The sequence below is a fragment of the Canis lupus genome, chromosome 13, assembly GCF_003254725.2.
Source record: "Canis lupus dingo isolate Sandy chromosome 13, ASM325472v2, whole genome shotgun sequence".
Lineage (NCBI taxonomy): Eukaryota > Metazoa > Chordata > Mammalia > Carnivora > Canidae > Canis > Canis lupus.
In genome coordinates, this window is record NC_064255.1 from 17,820,549 (window position 1) to 17,845,591 (window position 25,043).

The window sequence follows — 25,043 nt, forward strand, 5'->3', positions numbered from 1 at the left end:
TATTAGAGTGCCTGACACATACTTATTATTTATTTATTGAATTAATGAATAAACATCTTGCTGATAAAAAGCCTGAGATTAAAAAAAGATTCTATTCAACACAACTACACTTGGCAAAATACTTGTTTGGCCAGGGAAAACCTTTAATCGATTCACCTGAGCTCATACAAGTAAAATCAAACTCCTAGATAATGAGCCTCTTTCAAGAAGATTCTTGTTTTTCTTTTTGATAGATTTCTACCAAAATAAATTATAAAATATTATACATTTTGAAAAAAGGAAAATAGACCCTTAATCTCATCATCCAAACACATTGCGTTCCAACTACAGCCATGTCTATTTTTGGTAGAGGTAAACCTGTTTTTTCTTATTTTTATTTTTCTTATTTTTAAAAATATTTATTTATTTATTCATGAGAGACACAGAGAGGCAGAGACATAGGCAGAGGGAGAAGCAGGCTCTTCGCACGGAGCCCAATGCAGGATTCAATCTGGATTCTGGGATTACGACCTGAGCCGAAGGCAGCCGCCCAACTGCTGAGCCACCCAGGCATCCCTTTTTATTTTTAAAATAAATTTTAATTTGTACTTGGTAAGGAAAGCACAGACTTGGTAATTCTCCAGAAGTGATTCCATCAAAAAACCACCTAATACTTCTAACAGTTCCAATTTAATTTTGCCAAGGGGTTCCATTCTTATTAAAAAGTATACCAGGGAGAGGAGGTGATTTTCATAAGAAAGTATGTGGGGGTGTTAATTCTCGCTACAATTAGGGTGATCAAGATCGCAAATGTCACAATCTTTCCACTTGCAATTTAAAAGCTATCTTGTGGGTCTTACAAAAGTTACATGGAGAGCAAATGAGTGTATACAGATCTTTTTCAAGGATATAAATGAATTCAATGATTAATGCAACAAATATTTATTGAGTTCCCACTATGTTTTAAGCAGGATGTGAACCATAAAACAGTCTCTATCCTTGAAAAAATTAAAGTAGGAATGAAAGACAAGACAACACACTGTGGTGATCTCAGAGGACAAATGAGGCCAGGGGCAGTAGCTGGAGAAAATGAGACATGGCATCTGGCTGAGGATCCGGCAGGTAACGGGGCAGACAGTGGTCCAGGATCCCCAAACATGTGGACCAGAATCAACAGAAGCAAGAAAGGGCATGGTATTCATGGGAATGCAAGTTATTCTGATAGGACATTAAGAGAGCCACTGGTGGTGAATGTCTAAGAATGAGAAGTAGAGGTCAGATCACGAAAGAGTGGATAGACTTTCATAGAGCAGTGATGGTGTTTGTTCTGTGCTACCTAGGACAGCACCTGGTAAACAGGCATTCCACCTGTGTTTGTGGAATGAATTAACCTACATCATGCTACACAGTTGACCCATAGTGCTTGGCCTCTCATTACAAAGGAAGAGTGTACACAGCTGCGAAAGACAACTATTCCTCTTTCTAGAGATTGCACCTATGATGGTGCTTATTGCCATGCTGGGTGTGCCACGTGACCAACTCTTGCTTCTCAGCTCAGGGATGCTGTTTTACTACTGGTAGTCCTGAACTGGTAAATAGTAGGGTCAGACACATTGAACCCTAATCTGCAAAATGCCCCCTTATCTCAATCTCATTTGTTAATGGCATCAAGAATTTCACACATATATCTTCTCAGGACATGCTTGCAAATGTGATGTATTCATGCCACTTCCAATTCCCAATCCTAAAGGCAGAGAACCGAGGCAGATGGGGAGAGATGTGAGGGAGCTGAGGAGGGAAAGGACCTAAGAGGAAAGGCTCTGAAGACTTCTACTCATTTCTTGTCCTTGATTCTATTCTTCTCTATGTTTTGAAACTACTTTTAGTTGAAATTGAGCATCAATGATGTAGAAGTACCAGAAGTCCTACCTTCTAGGGAGATTAATGGATTAATAAACCAGATCTAGCAATACTGAATAATTTGGAGGCAAAAACAGACTTGACTCACAGCAGCCCAGCAGGGTGGCTTACTTTGGAAACATTTTGCCACCGCTCTGCTGGGCATACTAACAATGCACAGTGCAGGCTGACTCCATGGGGGAAGTGCATGGATTCAGCTGCTGAAGAGTGATGTGAAATTAAAGAGAGAATGAAATGTGTGATCTTACTTAATCACACCTGGTGCTTCAATTTCTCAATAACAGCACCCTGCTCCACTGTGTCAAATTGTGTGTGTGTGTGTGTGTGTGTGTGTGTGTGTGTGTGTATGAATTACAGCTAGGGGATAGATTTACTTTCTGATGCTGCCAATCCATCGCAGGGGATCTAATATGCAAATGACAAATGAGGTCTCCTCATAAAGAATTTGAGAGTAATTACCCTTGGGCCTGGACTGGCATAAAATTACCATAACTGAGGGGTAGGCAGTAAAATGTCACCACCTAAAAGAGGCTCAAACCTCATGGTCTCAGGTTGAAGGCGGCTTGGGGAAGACGATGTATTTCAGTACCCAAAGTATACTCCAGGCTATAATCTTCTTCTGGCCTAATGGCCAAGTGTGTGATTCATGTTGCTTCAGATTTCCAGGAGGATAAGAGATACCAAAAAAAAGGGAGAATGAACCATTTCAGCTTATTTAGGAATGCATGTTCATGAGTTTAAAAGTTCATAAATCTGCACTAGAATTGATATTTAGGGAGATCACCTCTCCCTCCCTAGCCCATCACTAGAGAACTGCTACTTTATGGCTTCTGTGGGTTTATACTGAGTATCAAACACAATGTATTTCTGTAAGGACCTGTGCATACTTCCCTGGCTAGTAGATACTTTATGGCAAGGAGGTCCTCAAGGATAGCAAAATGCTTCATCTAATGTAAAAATGGTTACTATAATTAAATGTTCCATTTTCTGCATTTTCTGGGGTAGGGGTTGAACTTTACATGATTCCATTTAGCAGTAAAAAATAAATTCTTAAGTATAACTAGCTTAACACTGTCAGCTTCATATTGCATTTACAGTGAAGCAGATCAAAAATGAGAACTAGACAATAGCTATTTTGATCCTTTCTAGGGAGTAAACACATGGTGGCCTGCAAACATGCACATGAGTGATCCCCAAAGATGCCCTGCTAATTTAGAGAAGATTTGTTTAAAGAGATTGATTTAGTGAAAGGAATTACAGAGGGAATACATGAATGGACTGTTCAGAATTCTGACCTAATCAATTTTCAGAAGCATGGGTTTTCAATATATACATTTAAAACAATCTCCTAAAAATAATCCTTAACTGCCAGGGATTCAGGTAACTGAAAGTCCTCCTTGTTTCTCTGCTGCTTTTGCAAACCCTGAGTTTGTTAGCTATCTTGGTAGTGCTTAGGTCATAGCTATTGTGACCCTCTGATCTCCTCTGGAACTGGAGGCCTCTTGAAGGCAGAAAACCTGGCTCATTTATCTCTGTCACTCATTTTCAAAATATATGATGAAGTACCTTCATGCCATAGGTATTCAATAAACAGGTGTGAATTGGACCATTCATCACTGTAGGCCACATTATTCTGAAAAGTAATTAGTTATTTCCCAGTATCTGAAGAAACAATAGGTAAATGTCAGAGGACGTGGGGAGAGGGGGGAAAGGATGGCAGGCAATCAAATGAAGTTATATTGAAATTAATTCTCTGATATTGAAAAAGATCTACTGAATGGACCCTTTATGGTCACTGAATGGGAATCTATAAAAATAAAATGCTGATTTAGAATAAAGGCCCATCCATTTTGCTATGTGGTATATTTCCTTAGCCTACTGAAGAGTTTAAGCTGTCTTCAGTTCATGGAGTTCATGGCCTCAACTTTCTGCTGGCAGGAGGGCAGGCAAGACTGAACAGCAGGGGTGGACTGGGGCAAGATCTGGGGGTTTCATCAAAATTCTTACTTCTCCTAATCAGAAGACACATCTTCAACTTGAAAAACTATGAATGTCAGGGATGTCTTTTAAGGTTTATCAGGTCTATGTTCAATTTTTAATATGTAGACTGAGAATGATGTATTTTCAACCATTTAAAAAGTGCTTGAGATATCATATATTTATAAGCAAATCTATAATAGCCTAACAGGTTATTAACCATTCCCAAAGATATTTGGGCTCAGGAATAAGCTGGTTTGATCTCTTCAGCCTCTTTTTAGTATATAACACAACAGATATGACCATGTTCTCTCTCCACTTTTTAAACCCTGCAGAACTTGCCCTAACTTCAGTGCAACACCCAAATTCTGGTCATCATGTCTTACACAGCTCTGTAACGTGTGTTGCCCCCCATCTTCAGCCACTACCCATTTTCCTCACTGTGCCTTTATGCTGATTTCTTTAGTTTGCCAAGTTCTTCCCAGCTCTGGGCTCTTCCTCCTGGCTCTGACTTTATTGTATTGTTGTTCTTTGCTGTTTATCAGTTGGGTCTTATATTATTGGTCACTTAAGAAATCCTTCCCTTGGTACCAGTCTGGATTCCTTCTTTTGTACTATTATACAGTAACTTCTTTCCAACGGTCACTTGATGGTTTTTCATGCAATTATCTCTTTAATGTCCATGTTCCGTTCTATATTTTAAGTGTCATGACAGCTGTGAAAAGATATGTCTTATTCATTGCTGTGTCTTCAGCACCTGGCACAGCACATAACAGGTGCTTAATAAATATTTGTTGTATCACTGGACATATCTTTCAGCTTGAGTTGACTAGGTTTGGAGCATCAGGCATTGTGATGTACTGGACAGAGAGTGGACTCTGGACTGTTTGAATTTAGCTTCTGTCTTTAACAGCCAGAGGGATAAGTCACTTCAGTTCACCAAGCCTCACTGTCCTCATCACTCTAAGTGTCATGGTGCTAACCCTACCTCCAAAGAAAATGTATGCACACAGTGCTGCTTGCACTTGCAAATGACCCTGTTATGCTATTGGTAATAATGCCCTGTGTATAACTCTAGCCATTCTTTCTGGGTTTCTGGGAAAAATCTCTCATGAAAGCAAGCTCTCCACCCTTCCTCCTTTCAGAAAATGCAAAGAGAAGTAAGAACAAGGAACAGCTTCCCCTTAGTCTGAACTAGGTCACCTAACAAAGCCGTTTTAGAAGCATCTAGAAACCTGCATCTAATACTGTGTAGATGGCCTCAAACTGAGGGAAGACATACAAGTTCTCTCGCTGTCTTCCATTTGACTCTTTGGTTCAACTTTGGTTTTGATGTTTGTTTATATGTCAAAATAACACCTGGCTATTAGAGTTTGCATTTCATTGTACAACTACACAATTTATTTACCATAGCTACAGACAAATATTGAGCTTATTTTCAGTTTTTGGCTATTACTTGCCCTTTTTTTATGAACTTACTCTGACACCCAGGGGAGAGGTTTTTCCTATGGAAGGTTGAGATCTAAAGTCAACTGCGGTCTACAGGAGATAAAGGGACTCACTGATAAGGAATAACATGGAACATGTAGTACGGGGAAGAAATGCCCATGGCTCTACCTGCAATTCCAATGAAAGTGGGGCTTTTTCCCTAATCCATTTGTCACCAATGTGGACCTTCCTAAAAAAAAAATAGGAAAAAACATCCTGGAACTAGACAGGATACTGTCCCAACTCATGTAAGTTCTATCCAACTCAGATGGCTAGACATTGAGTCTGAAATCGTAGAGTCAGTCATGCTAGGTACACAGAATAATGGACAGGGTGAAGTGTACCCAAGATATGAAGAGGTGGGTCTTGATGCAAGAGCTCCCAGATGTGTAGGAAATGCTGAGTAAGGTAAAATTCTATTACCGGGTCTCCTCATAAAGCTGGCTGCTCTCCATGCTCCTCAGGCTGCTGAATAACAAGAATTATGTAATGGCATATCATGCAGCCTTCAAGGGAAGAGTGTCTGGGGATGCAGAGAAGACACCAATGACACCTTTGAAGAGTGAGCTATCAAATTGGCCCAACATGGAATAAAGAAAAGTTCCACAACACAAATCACAAACATAATATAAACACGAGGAATGAAACATAATGCATAAAAGAGAAAAGAATAGCATCCTTTAGAAAAGATTTGCCACAAGACAAAGACAAAAGTTTAATAGTAACTACTTTGTATTCTCAAGGTAATTACTCAACACTCCAAGTTGCTATAAGAGAGGTAATGAGGCAACAAACAGATAAAAAAGGGATTTTATGAAAAGAATACAAGCAAGCAAATAATTCCATTGCAGAATTTAAAACTGTATGAAAAACAGTAAAGAGCAGTGATTCCCACTCCTGAACTAAATGGAATTAGATTAGTGAAATAGGACAGTGGCTCTCAAACCTAGATGAGTAAGGGAGGTGGGGGACACTTAAAAAATACATTCCTAGGGTGAAATACAGCAGATTTTGAGTCAGTGGGTCTCAGGTGAAGCCATGAAATCTATATTTAGAAAAAGTCCCTGAAGAGGATCTGAAACTCAATCTGGTTTAGAAACTATTAAGGTGAGTGCAAACTTAAGACAATCACCCAGAGTTCAGAGGGAGAAAAAAAAGCCAAGTGGAATAAAGAAAGAGAAATAGACTAGAATCATGATTAGTATCTGTGGCATATGCATAATGGGAGTAAAGGAGGAAGCAGTCAGAATCAATGCAACAAAACCAATCTCAAAAATGTATAATGAGGGGTGCCTGGGTGGCTCAGTCAGTTAAGCATCCAACTCTTGATTTTGGCTCAGATCATGATCTCAGGGTTATGAGATCAAGTCCCAGTGTCGAGCTCTACGCTAAGTGTGCAAGCCTGCTTAAGATTCTCCTTCTCTCTCTCCCTCTGCCCCTCCCCAGTAGTCCTTCTCTTAACAAAAAAAGTCCTTCCTATAGTGAAGGAAATTGCTCTGAAATGAGAAAAATATCTCCAATTTAAAAGGTTTTCCTGTGGACTTAGTGAAAACTGATAAATATTTTGATCTGCTGGATAGTAAGTCTTAAAAAAAAAAAAAAAAAGAATCTTCCCCAAATCCAGGAAAAAGAAACATATCCCATATAAAAGAAAAAGATGTCAGTGGAATTTGTCTATGTAGTTTTCAGGGAGAATGCTTAGGCTATGATTCCCCCATTCTGTTATCTGCCCAAGCTGCTGTCAGTACGAAGTAAAAGCAACCGGAAGGCTTTTTCTGCAGGGAAAGGGTTCTAGAACACTGATATTCTCTATGGTAGCTGAGATTAACCAACATCATGGAAACTGCACAATGTTGCCATCACTAGATAGCATCATTCCTATGGAGAATGTAAATACTGTCATTCCTGAAACAAGAGGTCCAATTACATGAGAATCAACAATTTAGCAACTATAGACTGCGGATAACAACCTCAAAGAATAACAAAACCTGGGTGGGAGGGGTATTGTGGGGAGCTGGAGGAAGGAGTCTATGGTCATCTTCCATTTGTATACAGTGGTGTGTCAACATATACTGCTTAATTCCTGACAATAATTTGAGAAACAGGTTTAGAATATGGGTTTTAAACATCACTATTATTTAAAAATTCATTAGGAGCTATCAGAGGAACTTAAAACAAGTACCACACCTTCCAAATTCCTGGAGTGGGATGGGGAAGGAGAAATGAACCAAAGAAAAACTCAGGTCATATAGCAAAACTGGCCTCCACTTAAAAAAGGGTGGGGGGGAACAACAAAAATCCAATACAGATTACGACAATAGAATAACTAAATAATCAGTTTTCTGGTTATAATATAGTAGACATATAATAATATAGACATGTTTATAAGAGTCTGAAAATATATGCACCAAAATGTTGATGGTCATTTCTGCCCGGTGGGTTTACAGTAACTTTTTTTTTTTCATAACTAAATTTAAAAACATTTCTGGCAATGATTACATATTACGTATGTGATTGAAAATAAAACATAAACCTAAAATTCCTCTTCGTTCATCTGAATGAGCACTGATCACGAAGCCACTCATTAGAACTAGAAATGACCAGCAGAGCTGCAATGGCTGAGATTGGCATTTGCTGTGATTATGCAACTTGTTTCACTAATTTGACTCATTTCCCCAAACAGGATGCACAGGTGGTGTTCATTTATTTAGTCACAACACTAATTACTCTTTACAATTGTGCTCTTCTCTGGGTTTCTCAACATAACCATCGCAACGGTAGGAAAGCGCCCTTGAATGATTGCTTGTGCGTGTGTGTGCAGAAGGTGGGGGACCTCGGCTTATAGTTAGATGAGTCTGGGTCCCCTGCCTTATGAGGGCTTAGACGGGACATTCCAGTCCCTTAGCACCATACGCTTCTAACTACACTTTAGTCTCAGCCCCCACCATGCCACAAAGAGCAAACTCCAGCCATACTGAGCAAGTCATTTCTTGACTCTTGCCGTCATGCTCGGAAGGCTCAGCCACGTTAGGGGGAGTTAGGGGTCCCTCTAGGGTCACAGCATCCTCTGCTTATCCTCTTTATTTATTTCATGTTTTATGGGGACTGCTTATTCAACTGTTCTGCAATGGAAATGTCTGCCTCAAGAGGAAAACCTGGGATGCCTGCTGGTCAGGAATGTATGGTATTTGCCTTCCAGCACTAGCAGGACGCCTGAAGAGGAGAAAATACTCAGTAGATAGTCCTGTGAGGGGGGCTTCTCTCAAAGCTGATTCACCTCAGCTCACACCCCCTTTTTCCCTTGCTCACATCTCCTTTCTTGGTGGAAGAGATCAGAAGGTCCAAGAGGCAGCATTTTGCAGCAGCTTGTTTCCTGAGCTTCTGAGTTCTGTAGAGCCAACCCTCCCCCTCTGCACAGAGATGTTTCTCCAAGAAGTTGGCAAGAGCTAAATGGCAAGTTCCCTGTGCTCTGTGGCTCCAACCTCATGGAGAATCCCAGCTCGCTTGTGCTTTCTTCTCATGTACCTCCTACACGAAGCCCCACTACTCTCTGGAAAGAAGCTGATGCCAGGCCTGTTCAGCTTTCTGTATCAGGATCATGAAACGTGTCACTACTGAAAGAGAAGGGATGTTCACAAACTCCAAGGCTGAGGTCAAAGATCTTCAAACTGAAGAATCACCTCACTTATGTCTATTTTTAGAATATGAACCAGCCATGGCTCTTTTGTTTTACAAATTTATAGATGCAGCTCAAAAAGAACTGTCATATTTTCAGGCCAGGAAAGTATTAAATAAGGTCGGACTTGACTTAGAGCAAATACAGCATGAGAATCATTAGGAGCTGAAGAGACTCTGAAAAACTGGGGTTTGTATACTTCATTCTCCACCTGACTCTTCTCTGATCACTAGTCCTCTTGTCTCTACTATATAACCTCTACTCCAATCACACTGTAGTCAGTGTCCGGATAGCCCAGCATCATGTGTCTTGTGTGTCCCATCCCTTCATGCCCACCTTGCAAACAGTCATCGTTCAAGATGTTCAAAAGCCAAAAAAAAAAAAAAAAAAAAAAAAAAAAAGTTCAAAAGCCAACTCTTCAGCAAAGCACTAATTACTTTATCCATAGTTAGAAATATAATTCCAGTCCTGGGGCAGCTAATAGTACTATGTCATTGTATTAGAATTTATCTATTTATACATCTCCATTTATATATTTATTCAATAACTAGATATTGAGCATGAAGCATGAGTCAAGGAGCTCTATGACGACCTGGCCTGTGTCCATCATTCCTAGGGCCCTAGACCTCAGCACTGCACCTGGATAGGTTACACACAGTATCTCTTTGGTGTCTGAAAAAATGATGGGAAGATAAAGCCCGGTTCTTTGAAATTCAGGGATGGCTATGCTTATCATAGATGAGTGCCTTCATATCTAAGATATGTAGGGAAAATACCATAATTTCTTTCTTTTTTAAACAGATTACTAACAGGAAGTTCTCTGATCTGAATCACATCTCCCATTAACTCAAGCCTCCTCTTGATTCCTCCTTGCTTTGAAATTACAAATGTTGTTCATCATCACTCTTCATATATGTGAAAATTATTCTAAACTTTTCTCAGCTAGTTCCAAATTCCCAAAAATGTGGTGTTGAGAATCTGTTACCTTTATCCTTTTCATAGAGGCCAATTTTCAAGGCTAGAGCTCTTATTATTTATTTTTATATTTTTTAAAGATTTGAGAGAGAGAGTGAGCACATGTGCACACACACGTAGGGGGAGGGGCAGGGGGGTAGGAGAAAGAAATCCTCAAGCAGACTTTCCACTGAGAGTGGGGCCTGACTCAGGGCTTGATCTCATGACCCTGAGATCATGACCTGAGCTGAAACCAGGAGTCAGATGCTCAATGGACTGAGCCACCCAGGTGCCTCAAGCTCTTTTTAAAATATTTTTCTCCTTGGACTGTTAAGGCCTTTGCATTATGCTGGAGTTGTGAGGCCAGAAACTTCCTAGCCCTGGTGAGGGCATGACCCTGGCTAGTGGAAGAGAAACCTCTGAGATCTGAGAAAAGTGAACAGCCCCTGCCTCTAAAGCCCTTTCTTTATCATGTAACATTCCTGATGTGGCTCATCCAGAATCTCCATTGCCGTCTCACCCTTCTGTGTCCATGTGTTCTCTCCTCCATCTGCCCGTGTGACTCTGGGGTTCTCCACTAGGGCGTTTCCCTACTCTCCTCACACATGAAGGGTTGGCTTTCCAAAGAATGGTTGTCCTGCACTACTGGGGAGGCTGGCTGCAAAGCTACTTGGTCCTAAGTACCAAATATAATATCAAAGTGTGCCTGACAAAAGATTTTTAGAAATGACTATCTCACAACCTGGTGTGTTAAGTGAATTGTGTAACTCACCTGGGAAGTTCTAACCCCCCAGTAAATCAGAATGCGATCTTATCTGGTGTTGTAGATGTAATTAGTTGAGATGAGGTCAAACTGGAGTAGTGAGGTCCCCAATCAAATATGACTAGTGTCCTTATAAACATGGGGACTATGGGCACAGACACACATGTAGGAGAATGCTGCATGAAGACTGGAATTATGTAGCCGTATAAGAAACTACCAGAAGCTCGAGAGAGGAATGGGATAGACCCTTCCCTAGGATCTTCCCATCGAACATGTCCCTGCTGACACCTTGATCTCACACTACCAGCTTTCAGAACTGTGAGATGACCCATTTCCATTGCTCTAAGCTAGCCAGTCAGTGGTACTTTATTATGGTGGTCCTAGAAAACAAATACACTAAAGGCTTTCTCATTCTATCTTGCTATACAGAAGGTAGCCAGCCAGCTTCCCTTTAAAGTTTGTGCCAAATCTCCCAGTTACATTATGCTGTCTACTACATTAGAGAATGATTAGATGTTTGACATTGTGTCTCCACATTGAGCCAGAGGATGCTAGGAACCCAATAGGAGGGTATCCAGTTAGGTAAAGGAGGAACAGAAAGGTAGCCTGTATTCTCTGTGGTAGGTACTGCACATATTTGTTTACTCTGAAAAACCATCTTGTGATGTAAGTAGACTGTTCTTTAGTTCATGTTACAAATCAGATTTATCAAGATCAGTAATCTGCTGACAATCACAGAAGCCACAGAGCAACAATACAGACATCTGAATCCAGGCCTGCCTCCAAAGCTATTCCAGGATTTTCCTTCTGGGGAAGGTAATTCAGCATCAGGATAGGTTACTAAGGAAAGCTGGCTCCTTTCATTTTCCCAAGTGCTTAAAAACAGGCCAATTGTGCTCCTTTGTGGACAGGTTGTGTGTGGTTTTACCTGAAGTCGGGAGCACGAACAAGTAATCTTTCAAATTCCTTTGGGTCTGTGATTTTTATGATCATAGAATAGCCTTCATGAATTGAGGAAGAATGGGCCTCATGCTCCAGGAATTTCATCCATGCAGTCCTCATTTAAAATGCTCAGCTCACCAGATTAAGGGGACAAGACTATGCAACCAAGCAGGTCCCTTGAAATTGTTGGCTTTGGGCCAGTAGTCCATGTCACTTGCCAGTTCGGCTTTTCCACATCAGTGAGCATCTCTTCCATGCCCTGGGTCCCCAGGTACTCAGTGTTTTCAATCCCTTCGAGGCAGGGAGACCAAGCATGCTGTCTTGACATTCTTTCTTTAACCTTATTTCACCTTCTAGTCATCTCCTACAGGTTACGCAATAAAACTTTGACTCACTTAAGAACGTACTGCCTGTTGAAAGACAGGAATCTTGGGATATGAGATTCTAGATTTAAATGTACTGGAACCACCAGGGGGTAGCGGATCACACAGGAAACGCTTGTAACAGCTAAGAGCAAAGCACCACTGACCTAGAGATCAGAGAAAGCGAATGGAACTTCAAAGAATAAAGTAAAAAATTAGCAAGCAAGATCGGTTCTCAGGAAGATACAAAGTTCTTCTCCCTTTGAGATTGGATCTCTTCAGGAAGAACCGGGTGAAGCTGACGGGCAGCAGCACATCACGTGGGGGCTAATCACCACCTCCTGTCGAAGCTTTCTGCACTTTTTAATAATACCTTGATTTGTTTTGATGATTTTACCTAATTCCCAAGACAATGAATTTATACTGACTCTGAATTCCAAAGTTGAAATGATGAAAAAGCTACTTTTTAAAGAAGAAAATAACCCTTGATAAAGATATTTTCTCCTTAGAATGTAAACATGTTGACAGTTTGAAAAACTGTGAGAAATTGGAGGGAAATCTGGTCTCTGTGGTTCTGGCTTTTACCTTTCCTTCTAAGATTTCTACTTGAAGAAGCCCAGAGTCCCCTGAACAAATATGGCAAATTAACTACTGGTTAAGTATTTTGCTGGGTTCTACTTTACAAATAGAAAGTCATTTCCACCTGTGGGGTTTGGCTTCCCTGGGCTTGTATATGGGTCTGCTGCTTGGAAATCGGTGAGACAGCCCCAGCGTCATCCGCTGACGACTTCCTGACATCCTCATGGATGCTATTTAACATAAACAATGAGACATCCTTCAAAACCCAAAAGCATTTTATTTTTATGATTTTATTTACTTAGAACAGGAGAGAGAGAATGCTAGCGGGCAGAGGGGCAGAGGGAGAGAGAGAATCTCAGGCAGACTCTGAGCACAGAGCCCATCTCGGGGCTTGATCTCACAACCTTGAGATCATGGCCTGAGCTGAAATCAAGAGCCGGATGCTTAACTGACTGAGCCACCCAGGAGCCCCCAAAAGCATTTTAATCAACACTCTGTGCAATGTTGATCATATAAATATATTGACACTGATACTCAATCTCACTGGGAGAATAAAGAATAAGAAGCCACTTATCTTTAAACAAATGTTTTTGCTTCCTCTCTGACTTCACAAAATCCTCAATTAGAAAGAAAAGGGGAAAATGGATAGGTTGACAACCTGCCCAACATACTTGGAAAGGAAAAAAGGTAATTCCTCAAAGTCCATACAGGGCAGGCTGATTAAAACCAAGCCTTCCTCCATCTCCTTTAAGAAAACAAAACTTTGGTGTTTGCCCTGAACCTTTCAGTGCTAGCTACTCTGAGGAGTGCTGTTGATGGAGCAGCCTCGTTGCTATTTCTGCAGTCTGTGCAAACAGAGCCTGATGGAATGATGCATCAGTGATTCTGTTCTTGCTTTCCTGATGGGCCCTGGGGGTGCTTCTGAGTGATTGTGCCTTGCTTCCTGCAGCTCCGATGGGACTGAGCTCCCTTCCTCCTTAAACTCAGCACGGGGAGGTTGTCTCTACAGGGGAGGTGGCTTGGAGCCCTGTCTCATTCTGGGCTCTTCCACTATATGTGTGTGTGTGTGTGTGTGGTTTTTTTTTTTTTTTTCTTTTCATTGAGGTATAACTGACATATAACACTTTAGCTTCAGGTGTGCAAAGTAAGGATTTGATATTTGCATACATCGCCAGCTGAGCCCTACCACAAGTCTCCTTACCATCTGTCACCATACAAAGTTAGAAAAAAATTTTTTTTCATGTAGCTTATTGTTTCATCTGGGTATGATGTGAATAGCCGAATAGCCTAGCCAGCTAGACACAGATAAAGTGGTGTTTTTGAATAAAAGAATGTGCTACCCAGGAGGCATAACCAGTATTTTAATTTGCTGCTTGTGTTCGATAGACTGTGAGCTCCTCAAGGGCAAGGACCGTGTCTCATTTGTCTTTGTATTCTTGGTGACTAACACACATTCATTTGTCCATTCATTTATTCAACAAATATTTACTGAGAGCTGGAGGTACAAGATGGGAAAGGCAGAGTCTTCAACAAAGAACTAGACATTTCTTTTGCCCCATAGGCTGGAATGCCATGGAATGAATATACTTTCTAATATATTACAAGATACAAATACACACTCAAAATAAATAATAGAAAAGTGGAGCTATCTTACTCATAGACTCATCGAATGTCAAAGATGAATGGGATTTGCTTGTAAAGATAAAGAAGCCAACACAAAGGAAGAGCTGACCAAACCTTGATCTTGTGCTCTTTTCATCTTAAGCAAGGTGGTCCATGGAAGGTAAATTTCTCCTTCAAGTAGAAATTTCCATTTTTCTCTGTATCCCTCCTCCCTTCCAAACATAACTTTTCATATATTTCTATATATATCTTTAATATTTTAATTTTCAAAAGTTCACATAACTGAAGGGTCTCCAGACCACGGTTTAAATCAAGATTAGAAATCCAGATTCATACAGGAACCAGGATGTAAAATAATTTAAGTGAAGCCAGGGGAAAGAATGGAGGTCAGAATAGAGCAAACTAAAAACTCAAGCTCTTGTTCAGTTACTGACTCCAAATTTATGGCTTAAAGCAATTACTTTATTTAGCATATGCTTTCATGGGTCAGGAGTTCATGAAGGGCTCAGCTGGGTGATTCATCTCTTATCCACGTGCTGTCCCCTCATGGAAATGGAGGATCTTTTTCCAAGGTGGTTCCCTTAATCATGTGTCTGGCACTTTGATGCTCCTTGACCTTCTGTCTTTGTTCATATGGTGTCTCTTCTTCTAGAGCTTCTTCAAGTGACTTGGGCTTTTGGCAGCATGATGGTCTCTGGGTAGTTGCACTTGATATATGATGGCTCATTTCCCTGGATTGGTATCTAACGAAACAGGAAGTAAATGTTGCCAGTTTCTTAAAGCCTAGGTCCAAAACCTGACTTACGATTACTTCTGCATGTATTACTGGTTCAAGCAGTCACTAAGACTTCCCAGATTCAAGGGAAGGATTCTGGGAGGATTCTGGGAGGATACCCAGACTACACAACTCAATAGGAAGAGTGTTAAAGAATTTATGACCATCTATAATGTGGCATAGTCTGTTTCAGACAGTAGCTATCAAGATACCAGGTTGTTGCATTGTGGGACTATAGCTCACAATGAGATAGTAGGAATATTTGAAAGATAGAAATTTAAATTTAAAAATGTTTAATATTTTGATATTTTAAGAAAGAATTTGAGAGAGAGAGAGAGAGAGAGAGAGAGAGAGAGAGAGAAAACAAGTGGGGGAGGGGCAGAGGGAGAAGAAGAAGGAGAAGCAGACTATCTGATGAGCAGGAAGCCTGATGTGGGGCTCGATTCCAGGATCATGACCTGATTCAGAGGCAGATGCTTAACTGACTGAGCCACTCAGGCATTCCCACAAACTCCTGACTTTTAAGTGCTGTCAACAGACTCAAATTTTCTGAAAAACTGTGTCAGGCACGCACATTTGCAGACACCGCCCAGGCCCACTAGCATGTCCCCTTTCCTTCCAGCAATAAACCAAATTCTTATAAAGAAGATCTAAGAAAGTACTGACACGCATTTGGAAATATTTTGCCTACACCTGAAAATGAAGATCTTAAGAGCTTTTTTTACTATCTTTGACAATAGATTTTTATTGAAAACACACCAGTGGGGAAGTGAGGGATCTTTCTATATAATTATCATGACCCACAAGGGAAAATTCAATGTCTCCTATTCTGAGAATTCCCTTCTCCGTTTCTATCTTAGCCAAATCACACTTTGATGAAAAGTACAGTGACTTTCATTTCTTGAATTTGAGAACTAAAAATACAAGATGATAGAGGTACTGACTTAATGCCCCAAAGGAAAGAAAACCAAAGAGGGCCCCTGAAACTAAATAAGAAGTCACCAATAGAAAGAGTACAAACTCTACATTAGTACTTAAACTTTAATGACTGGGGCACCTGGGGGGCTCAGTGGTTGAGCATCTGCCTTTGGCTCAGGTCATGATCCTGGGATCCCGGATCGAGTTCCATGTGAGTCTTCCTGCAGGGAGCCTACTTCTCCCTCTGCCTAGGTCTCTGCCTCTTTCTGTGTCTCTCATGAATAAATAGATTTAAAAAACAACAGCACTTAGTGATCAAAGCACCTTCTGACTCAAAAGAACCAAGTAATGTCACAAGACTTTGCATTTTGAATCAATACTTGAGATGACTCTGATGTAGGTGGTCTGAGAACCTTATCACTGGTACTCAACTACAGGGGTAAATTTTGAGAGAGCAAAACTGGGCACAGCTACAGTATGAATCATGCCTCATTTTGTGAGTTGGTGCTAAGCTACAGTAATGATGGAGCCAAGAGAAGGATGCATACAGTGGGCCCCACTTCTCTCAGTCTCAAAAATGTATTGGGGGTAGGAGAAATAGGGTTTATGGCTCTGATCTGCATAGCTAACTGAACTCAGGGAAGTCATTTCCCCTGCTATGGCCTCAGTTTCTTCCTCTATAAGATGAGGATGGTTGGCCTGGGTTCCAACAGTAGCAAGTACAACTACCCATATTCTGTGCTCAAGGGTTGCCCTGTTGTTGGGAGAGGTCATGGAGTCCTGAAAACCAGACCTGGGAAATCAAAGGCTCAATGCCTTGCCCCCCCCAACTCCAGTGCCCCACTCTGTCCTTGGAATGTATATTCTGCCCACTATCTCCAGTGGGAACTATTCCAAGGACTGAGTCTTAACAGAGTAAGGTGCTGTTGAGACCATTTGGATGAACATGTGACTGAACCCCATTAGGGCCTTTACATAAGCTTTAAGAATCTGGTGGGTGGGTGGGTAGATCCACTCTCCTTGCAGGTGCTCAACACAAGCCTTGTGTTTAAGTTCTCCTGCTTACTGACACTGCCACCTATCAATCTGGACGGGACTGCCTCTTTCTTTGATCTTCCTTTGTCTTCCCACCATGTGGAAGGGCCAATTTGCAAACTGAGCACCATGTTCTCTGATGAGCCCTGGCCTAGCCTCCCAGGCCTTCTTTTCCAGCCACTTCCAAAAGACTGGAACTAACATAGGGGTCGAAACCCACTTCGTGGCTGTGGTGGAGGTTCTCTGTAGTTTATTCTGATTGTGTGGCATCTTACAATCTTGGAGGGAAAGTCAGGCAATAAGAGGTCATGAAAGGTAGTTTTTGAAGGTGGGAAAATAGTTTTAGGGCAGGAGCTATCTGGAAGTGGAAATGTGGGATCTTTGAAGGGTAGGAGTGCCAATCTGCCATCCAGTCTTAGGCTTGTCTTGGTTATCTTGGTGATGGAAGTCTTGGTATAGTTGCCTCCACCAAATCCCAGTGACTACATCCCAGGACAAGCATCAGGAGGAGCAGGATTGGGATTAGGGTGAGCAACATCATGGGTCTGAACATACGTGAACCTGGGAGTGAGTGTCTCTTTACATTTGGCACCAGGCACCTTGCCTGCCTCAACCTGGCCCCACCCTCCACCCCAGCCCTGGGGAGGGGGATTATAACAATGGAGTTGTGGGACTTGCTTCGAAGTTCTCCTCTCCACCACAGACCCATTGAGCAGAGTTGGAGTGGGTTGTGTAGATCAGAAAGTGCAGATGAATCAGGCCAGATGAGGCCAGGAATTTCACAGATCTGATTTTCTGAAGGGCATTTGATAATAAGGGCAGAGGCTTCAGATCTATGTTGGCTTAGCTGTACAACTCTCTCAAGTTACTAAAGCTCTTTAAGTCTCAGTTTTCCAATCTGCAAAATGGAAATAAGCTTGCTTCAAGCTTCTTGGCAGAGATGCTGTGAAGATAGGATATGTATATGGGGCACCTGGCATGTAGCATTCAAGAATTTCATGGAAATTCTTTCTTTCTTTCCAGCCTCCATTTTGCCTTGAGTGAATGTCAGGAAGTGAAGCAAGCTAGCCACAGCAAACTTCATGCCAAAAATGGATGCAGAAATCCACATCCTTGCGCAGAGGAAGTCCGGCAGGTCTTTACATGCATTGTTGGCTTTCTGACTCATAAATGCTTTCTCTTTTAAATCCACCCATTCTGCTCAAGTTGGACCTAGTGAAGGAAGGTTGACAGTACAATGGTAGGATCTTGCTCACCAGGAAAAGTCTCCTGGTGCTGCTCTGAGGCCAAAGTTCTAGGGAAAAGGGAAATGACAAACCTTGTGTCACAGGCTTCCCTAGTAAGAATTATAGCTACCATTCATTTAAGCAATTAGTATGGCATTGGCCCAGTGCTAGGCACTTATGAACCTTAAAGTCAGTCTTTCCGGTATGATAAAGAAGCAGATATGACTATTTTTATTTGTGTGATTTGAATTAAAAACAAATTTTGTACAACCAAAACCTAGGAGTAACGTGGCTACCAAGGCTGAAATTATTGCAGCTGTCATATGTCACCAACTTTAAACATTTTTATGCTTATAATTTTAAGAAGCTTAAGTTTAAATTGATTTTATTATAGGTTTATAAATGTTTATACTAATAAATACTAGCAATAGTATCATTTTTAATATTGGAATTTTTCATTAGATTTTGTTTAAAGACAGGTGGTTCTGTTGCTTAAAAACACAAATAAATAAAGATTAAAAACTAAAAAAAATATGGGGAAATAGAGGCTAATATGGCTCATAAGCTGTAGCAGTGAATAGAAGCCAGACCTCCTGAGTTCTTTTTTTTTTTTTTTTTTAAATGTTTATTTACTTATGATAGTCACACACAGAGAGAGAGAGAGGCAGAGACACAGGTAGAGGGAGAAGCAGGCTCCATGCACCGGGAGCCCGACGTGGGATTTGATCCCGGTCTCCAGGATCGCGCCCTGGGCCAAAGGCAGGCGCTAAACCACTGCGCCACCCAGGGATCCCCCTTCTCCTGAGTTCTTACCTGCTACTTAGAAATGAACATTTGTCACTCTGGAAATGCAAAAAACACAAGAGGAATTCATTGTTCCCAGAGAGTTTTGAGATGCAGAGAAGAATCAGGATCAGCATATGAAAAAGAACAGTATGGCACACCATGTGGCAGCCCAACAACACTGTGAGTTCCTTGGGGGGTGGGGGTTCTGTTTCAAATACCCCTGTTTTCTAGACCAATGGGTGGTCCCTTAGGAGGAGCTCAATCACTGTATGTTAGATGTATAGGCAAAATAAGTGCTGAGGTGTGTGCTACAGACACAGAGATTGGTGGAGATTCAAGGTCCAGGGGTGTCCATGAAGGTACAAGGGAGAAGGTCAGCTTCATGGAAAACAGTGGGACCTGGGATAGGATTTAGACAGGTTGAAAAGAGCAAAGGTGACAGAAGAAACCCACAAATGATGACATAAAGCAGCACAAACATGGGGTATTGAGACAGAGGATGAAGTGCTTAGAGACTTATCTGTGTGCTAATCGGCTTGGCAAAGAGCCAGCCAAGTAATACCTGGCAGGGCTCTGGTGTAAGACGGGCCATTATCTCTGGAAACAGGTCCACAAGGGTTGGCAGAACAAGGTCAAAGGAAACACAGGGCAGGCTGGTCTAGACATACAACACAGGAAAGTGTACTGGAGCAGGCTGGGTTGCAGGAAGCGTGGTTCCCCACCCATGGTAGAGGATGTGCAAATATAACTTTTGGCAGCTGTGAAAAGCATAAGAGGAGGGCAAGTCAGCCATGAAGAATGCGGAGGAGGAGGAGTACCATGAAAGGTCTTGGAGGAACACATGCTGGGGCCAATCACCCTCTCCAGTTGGATTTTCATGCACCATAGCAGCCTACCTGCTCTCAGGAGACCCGTGGTGCATCTGTTTATTCTGTAAAATGAACTCAGGGAAATCATATTCACTAAGGGTAAGTCATGATCCATGGGGTTCAAAAAGCCATGAAGTCCTTTTAGTAGGGTTGTATAGATATAAAAAAAATCTCCTATACACATATGTAATTTTATAGAATTTAATACATTTTCACATAAATGCTAATATAATTTTGTATAAATTTATACAAGTAATTTTATCCTGGGCTAAAGAGCTAAGTCTAAAAATGGAAGAATGTAACAGATGGCTCTATCTCGAGGCTATTGGTTCCATCCTTACCCTTCCCACCCAATTGTTCCAAAAGAATGATGAAATTGTATCAGTCAGTTCTGCTCTGTCAGTATATATTTAATCCATGTGTTCTAGCCAGGAAGAAAATCGTTACTTGGTAATGACCTCCATGTGGGCCTGAGGAACCCTGAGATTTTTTCACCAAGAATCCCAGAGTGGTGGTGTGGGACAATCTCTGCCTCTGACTCGTGGGACTAAACAGTTCATCACTGCCCACACCGTATGCTCTAGAACCCCTGTGGCCGTGGGATGTTAAAAAGCACTTGTGAGGAAGAGGATATTCTGGTTGTGACAGGAGGTCCCTAAGAACATCCCCAGGGTTGGTGATTTGCTAGGAGAACCCACAGGACTCAGCAAATACTCGTACTCACAGCTAGGATTTATTATAGCGAAAGGATGCAGAGCAAGAGCAGCAAAGAGAAAGACGCACAGAGCGAAGTCTGGAGGAGAGCAGGCACAGGCTTCCAAGAGTCCCTCCCGGGAGAATCACACAGGATACATTTAATTCCTCCAGCAATGAGTTGTGACAGCATTGTGTGAAATGCTGTCTACCAGGGAAGCTCATTAGAGACTCACTGCCCAGGATTTTTATTGGAGGCTGTTTCACATGGGCATCCTCTGCCTAGCATGTACCCAAACTCCAGACTCCCAGAAGGACAACAGGTGTTCAGCAGAAATGACTGTTTGTACAGCCAGTTTAGGCACATGGGCCATTCTGATCAGGGAGTGCTGGGAGTCCTCCTGAAATCCAAATTTCCAAACACCAGCAAGAGTCAGCCTTGCAAGGAGGACCTTCTACGAAAAGAGTCTTGGGCCTGCTTCAAGAACCTTTTCCTACATGGTGGTCTAGTAAGTCCAGTGTATCCTGTATGCCACGGCCATCTTTTGAAAATAAATAATGAACATTAGTATATTAAAGGATCTGAGAAGTATTGCAGTATTAAAGACTTCTTTTAAATCAACATTTCTCCAACCTTTTTGATCAATATACTCCCCTCCCCCCTTTTTTTAAACAGAAAACTTATTACATTCTCTGAACACTAGTTTTCTAGGAATACAGTTTGGGAAATCCTGGCCTAACTGTATAGACTTGCATTTACTTTTCGAAATGCTTTTACCTTTTATTAAACACACAAATAATGAGAGCTAGCTCATAAATTGCTCTCACTGCGTGTTAGCAGCTTTTTAGGTTATAACTCATTTGACCAAAAAAGAGGCTGGACGAGATTGCCTGTAAGCCTGGAGAAGCAGCACAGGAGGGATTGCTGCTGTGCCTGTTTCTTGGCTTTGCCAGTTATTGGCTGTATGAACACTTTCTTAACCTTGGTGTGTCTCAGTTTCCTCACCTGCAAAGGGAGAAGAGTGCTTCACACACAGGAAGAATTCCAAATGTGCTTGCTGATTTTTTTTTTTTTTTAATAAATGAAGCTCTTTACAGCTTGAGAAGGTTCGATCCTTTGCTCTATGCCATGAATCACATGGCAAGCACAACAACAGACTCAAGGGGCTTCAGAAATGACAGGATGGGATGGTCAGGTGAGGGTGGCCTGGGCGGGGGGGGACCCAGGATAGTCCCAGGTAGAGCTTGCTTCCATTTCTAGGAAGCCTCAACACCCAGGCCAGTCAAAACCAGGGCCACTCCAGGGAGTAAATGCAGAATGTCACAGGCCAAGAGGCACTGTGAATTTTCTGGGAGTCTAGGACTGAGGCCAGCAACAGAAATGATATGCTTTTGACTGTAAATAGAGCAAGACTCTAAACAAACTTCCATTAAACCTGGCAATTTTATCCGCATGCTTGAAGAAAGGCACCTCGCAAGAAAATCCCCTCTGATTCAAATCTCATACAGATCTACATGGTAGAAAAAAAGAAAAGGGAAAGATGCCAAATTGAAAAATGACAAACTGCCACCAGGAAAAAGCCAGTTTTTAATATGCCTTAACACTGTTTCTTTATCCCTTCTCATGCTATCTCCAGTTAAGGAATGTTCTATGTAACTAAAAAATCCTTCACTGAGATATATGAAGAGTCAACAGTGCCATCCTGGAAAATGAAGGACAGTTATATATATTCTACAGTGTGCAGGTACAAGTGGGTGTAAAAAAATCAAGGGGGTGGGAAGAGGAAGACCCCTCAGTGTGCTACAGGGTGCTAAATGAATGAAGCACTTCACTTGAATGAAGAATTTCTTAAGGGCTTGGTGAAGAAATTATCTCCTTGAGACAATCCTAGGCTTGTCATGGCCATAATTGTTCTCACAGATGATTCCTTATGGTCATTTTCCATTTTCATCTCTGTTTTGAAGTCAGGATCTAGAATATTCCATATAGTTTCATAGTGCCATGCCTCTCTATCCCAAACTGACACTGAGCTGGGTACTTGGCATATGTAAATAGATGCTCAATAGATGGATAAACAAAGGCCTTTACTCACAGATCCTTCCACTTTAAATGTCCAACGTTTGCCTCCCTACCTGGCAACATCTGATACGTCAAAGCCTGTTTCCTCTCTGAGTCCTGCCTGATTCCCATAGATGGTACCAATTCTTGCAGTACATAGTACTTTGTGGATAGTAATATGAGCTACCATTGTGGGAGCCCTTACTGTCACTGCTCCAGGACCTTTACACAAATCGACTCTTGTACTCCACATATCACCCACAAAGAAGGTCTTTTTATCTCCCTTCATTTTTACAGGTGCAGGACAGTGAAGATCGGAGAAAAAAAGAACTTGCCCATGGTTCCATAGCTAGGAAATGGCAGATGTCTCCTGTCTAGATGTCTCAATCATAGTATTTATGTCTTATCATGGTGCTAGCCTGGGAGCTATCCAGGATGGGGCAGGGGTGTTTCTTACACAATTCCTCAAATAATCAACAGAATAGACTGAATAACCCATGACAATCCAACTCAAACACTGAAAAAATAAAACCAAGGATCTCACAGACTGATCTGGCTTGAGTTCCAGCCTCTCCAAACCCTAACATTGTGACCTTGACCATATTCTTTTAGTCTTTCTGAGTATCAGTTTCCCCTCCATAAAATGGCAATTACAGAACCTACTTCATGGTATTTGTTGTAAAAATTAAATGAGTTCAAGAACATGAAGTGCATACTCAAGTGCCTAGCACAAAGTTTATCTAATAGTAACGCTCATTGACAGGTTTGTTTGATAACCATACTGCCTAAGATTTGCCTGAGGCTTAGTGGAGTGTTCTACAAATGTCTATCAGATGAACTAATGCTTATCTGTCTCAGTTTGGGGACCCAATGCAGTAGGATGCACACGGAACAGCTAATTGTATTTTGGTTGCCTTAAAAGTGATATTTTTTTCTTTCCAGGATGCAAGCTTCATAAAATATGCGTGGGTTGCTGTCTAGACACAGCATAGTAGATTCTTAAGAAGCGGCCATCTTCACACGGCAAACCTGCCTGCCTCCTGTGGGCTAGTTTTACTTTCCTGGTGTTGTTGCTAGTTCTGATACTTTACTTCACTTCCTTTGATCATATCCCATCATCTCCCTGACATCACTCTGTAACCATTCCTTACGTTGAAAACACAAAACTGCTCTTTCTTGCTATGTAGGAAAGAAGTCTTGCAAACTCCCTTTTTCCACAGCCCCATCTATAGGAGCCATACACTGCTTCTTCTAAATATTAATGCCAAAATGTTAATCCAGAAAATTTAGATCTATGTCATTAAGTACAATGAAAGCGTTAAGTACATAATTGCTGAGATCAATACCCTTCAGGGTGCGTGACTGCCTCACCATGGCCACAGGGGCTGTCTCTGGGCAGCATCACACCCTGGTGCTGGCTGTTGTTGACCGCATCAAAGCTGGGCCAATCAGAGTTCCTGTCCAGGGATTATGGACGTGAGATGAGAAGGGGCAGAAAATAACTGGGAGCAGAAAGATGAGAAATTGAGAGAGCACTTGAGGGCATTATGAGCTCTCTAGCCATAGTCCGCAAACTCGAGAGGGGTAAGAAATCGCCCACCATTCTGTCACTTAAGTCACAGAGATAATGTGTTATAAAGAATGAAGTGGAGAAAGAGAGCAGTCTGTTGTCTAGATTCTTCCTGGCTTTCATAGTTCTACTTCTTTCTGAGGTGCTGCTGCCTCTGCTCTAAAGTCCCGTCAAGGACTTCTGTCTGGGAATTAAGAATACCCCACCAAGCCCCATCATTTGGCTGAAGCCACTTCTAGATTTCTGTTCCTTGCAATCACAAGAATCTCAATTTAGCCAACGCAAAAACTATGATTACAATTAGGGTTATCAACAATAATCCTTACAAGCATTTAATACCGTGCACATTTACTAACTGCTTATTATTATTAATATCTGCTACAAGCAAGTGCTAGAATAATGCTACGGAAGCAGCCATCCAAGAACTAATAATTGGGTAGCAGCTGGAGGTTAAAAAGCAAGCCGCGGAGAGGGAACGGATTTACGGAAATGATAACCAGTATGAGAAGTCATCAAATCACTGGCGACGATTCTGCTTACAAGAGTCCATCAAGGTTGGATGATTGTAGATCAGTGAGACAGTGGAGGAAAATGTTTTTCTATATCAGGAAGAATGAAACAATGAAACAGATGGATTGCTGTTTTTAAGATGAAAATTACAAGAGCACAAAAAACTGGCTATGCTTAGGTGGTTCCGAAAAAAAGCATGGCCACCGTCACCATGGTTCCTAAGAAATATGCTTCAATCTTAAAGATGTCAATAAAGCATTACTCGACTGTCAATTTTATAATGGAAGTGCCACCAAAGATTCATATTTAACAAAGCTGAACATAATAGTAATGAGGAAA

The 25,043-nt window shown here is 41.5% G+C and overlaps 1 protein-coding gene across 9 annotated transcripts in view; it reads right to left on the reverse strand.

The window, feature by feature from the left end:
- SAMD12 (sterile alpha motif domain containing 12) overlaps positions 1–25,043 on the reverse strand; it is a 379,209-nt gene that overhangs the window by 121,848 nt on the left and 232,318 nt on the right. For 3 of the 9 annotated variants that reach the window (XR_007401518.1, XR_007401516.1, XM_049092617.1), the window contains one exon: positions 12,898–15,006. The exons of the other annotated variants lie outside the window; for them this stretch is intronic. Coding sequence is in view for 1 of the 3 variants with exons in the window: in XM_049092617.1 (XP_048948574.1) it covers positions 14,987–15,006 (20 nt within the window). In the remaining 2 variants the exon portion in view is untranslated. Of the gene's footprint in view, positions 1–12,897; positions 15,007–25,043 lie in introns of those variants that run through there. 9 annotated transcript variants of the gene reach the window in all.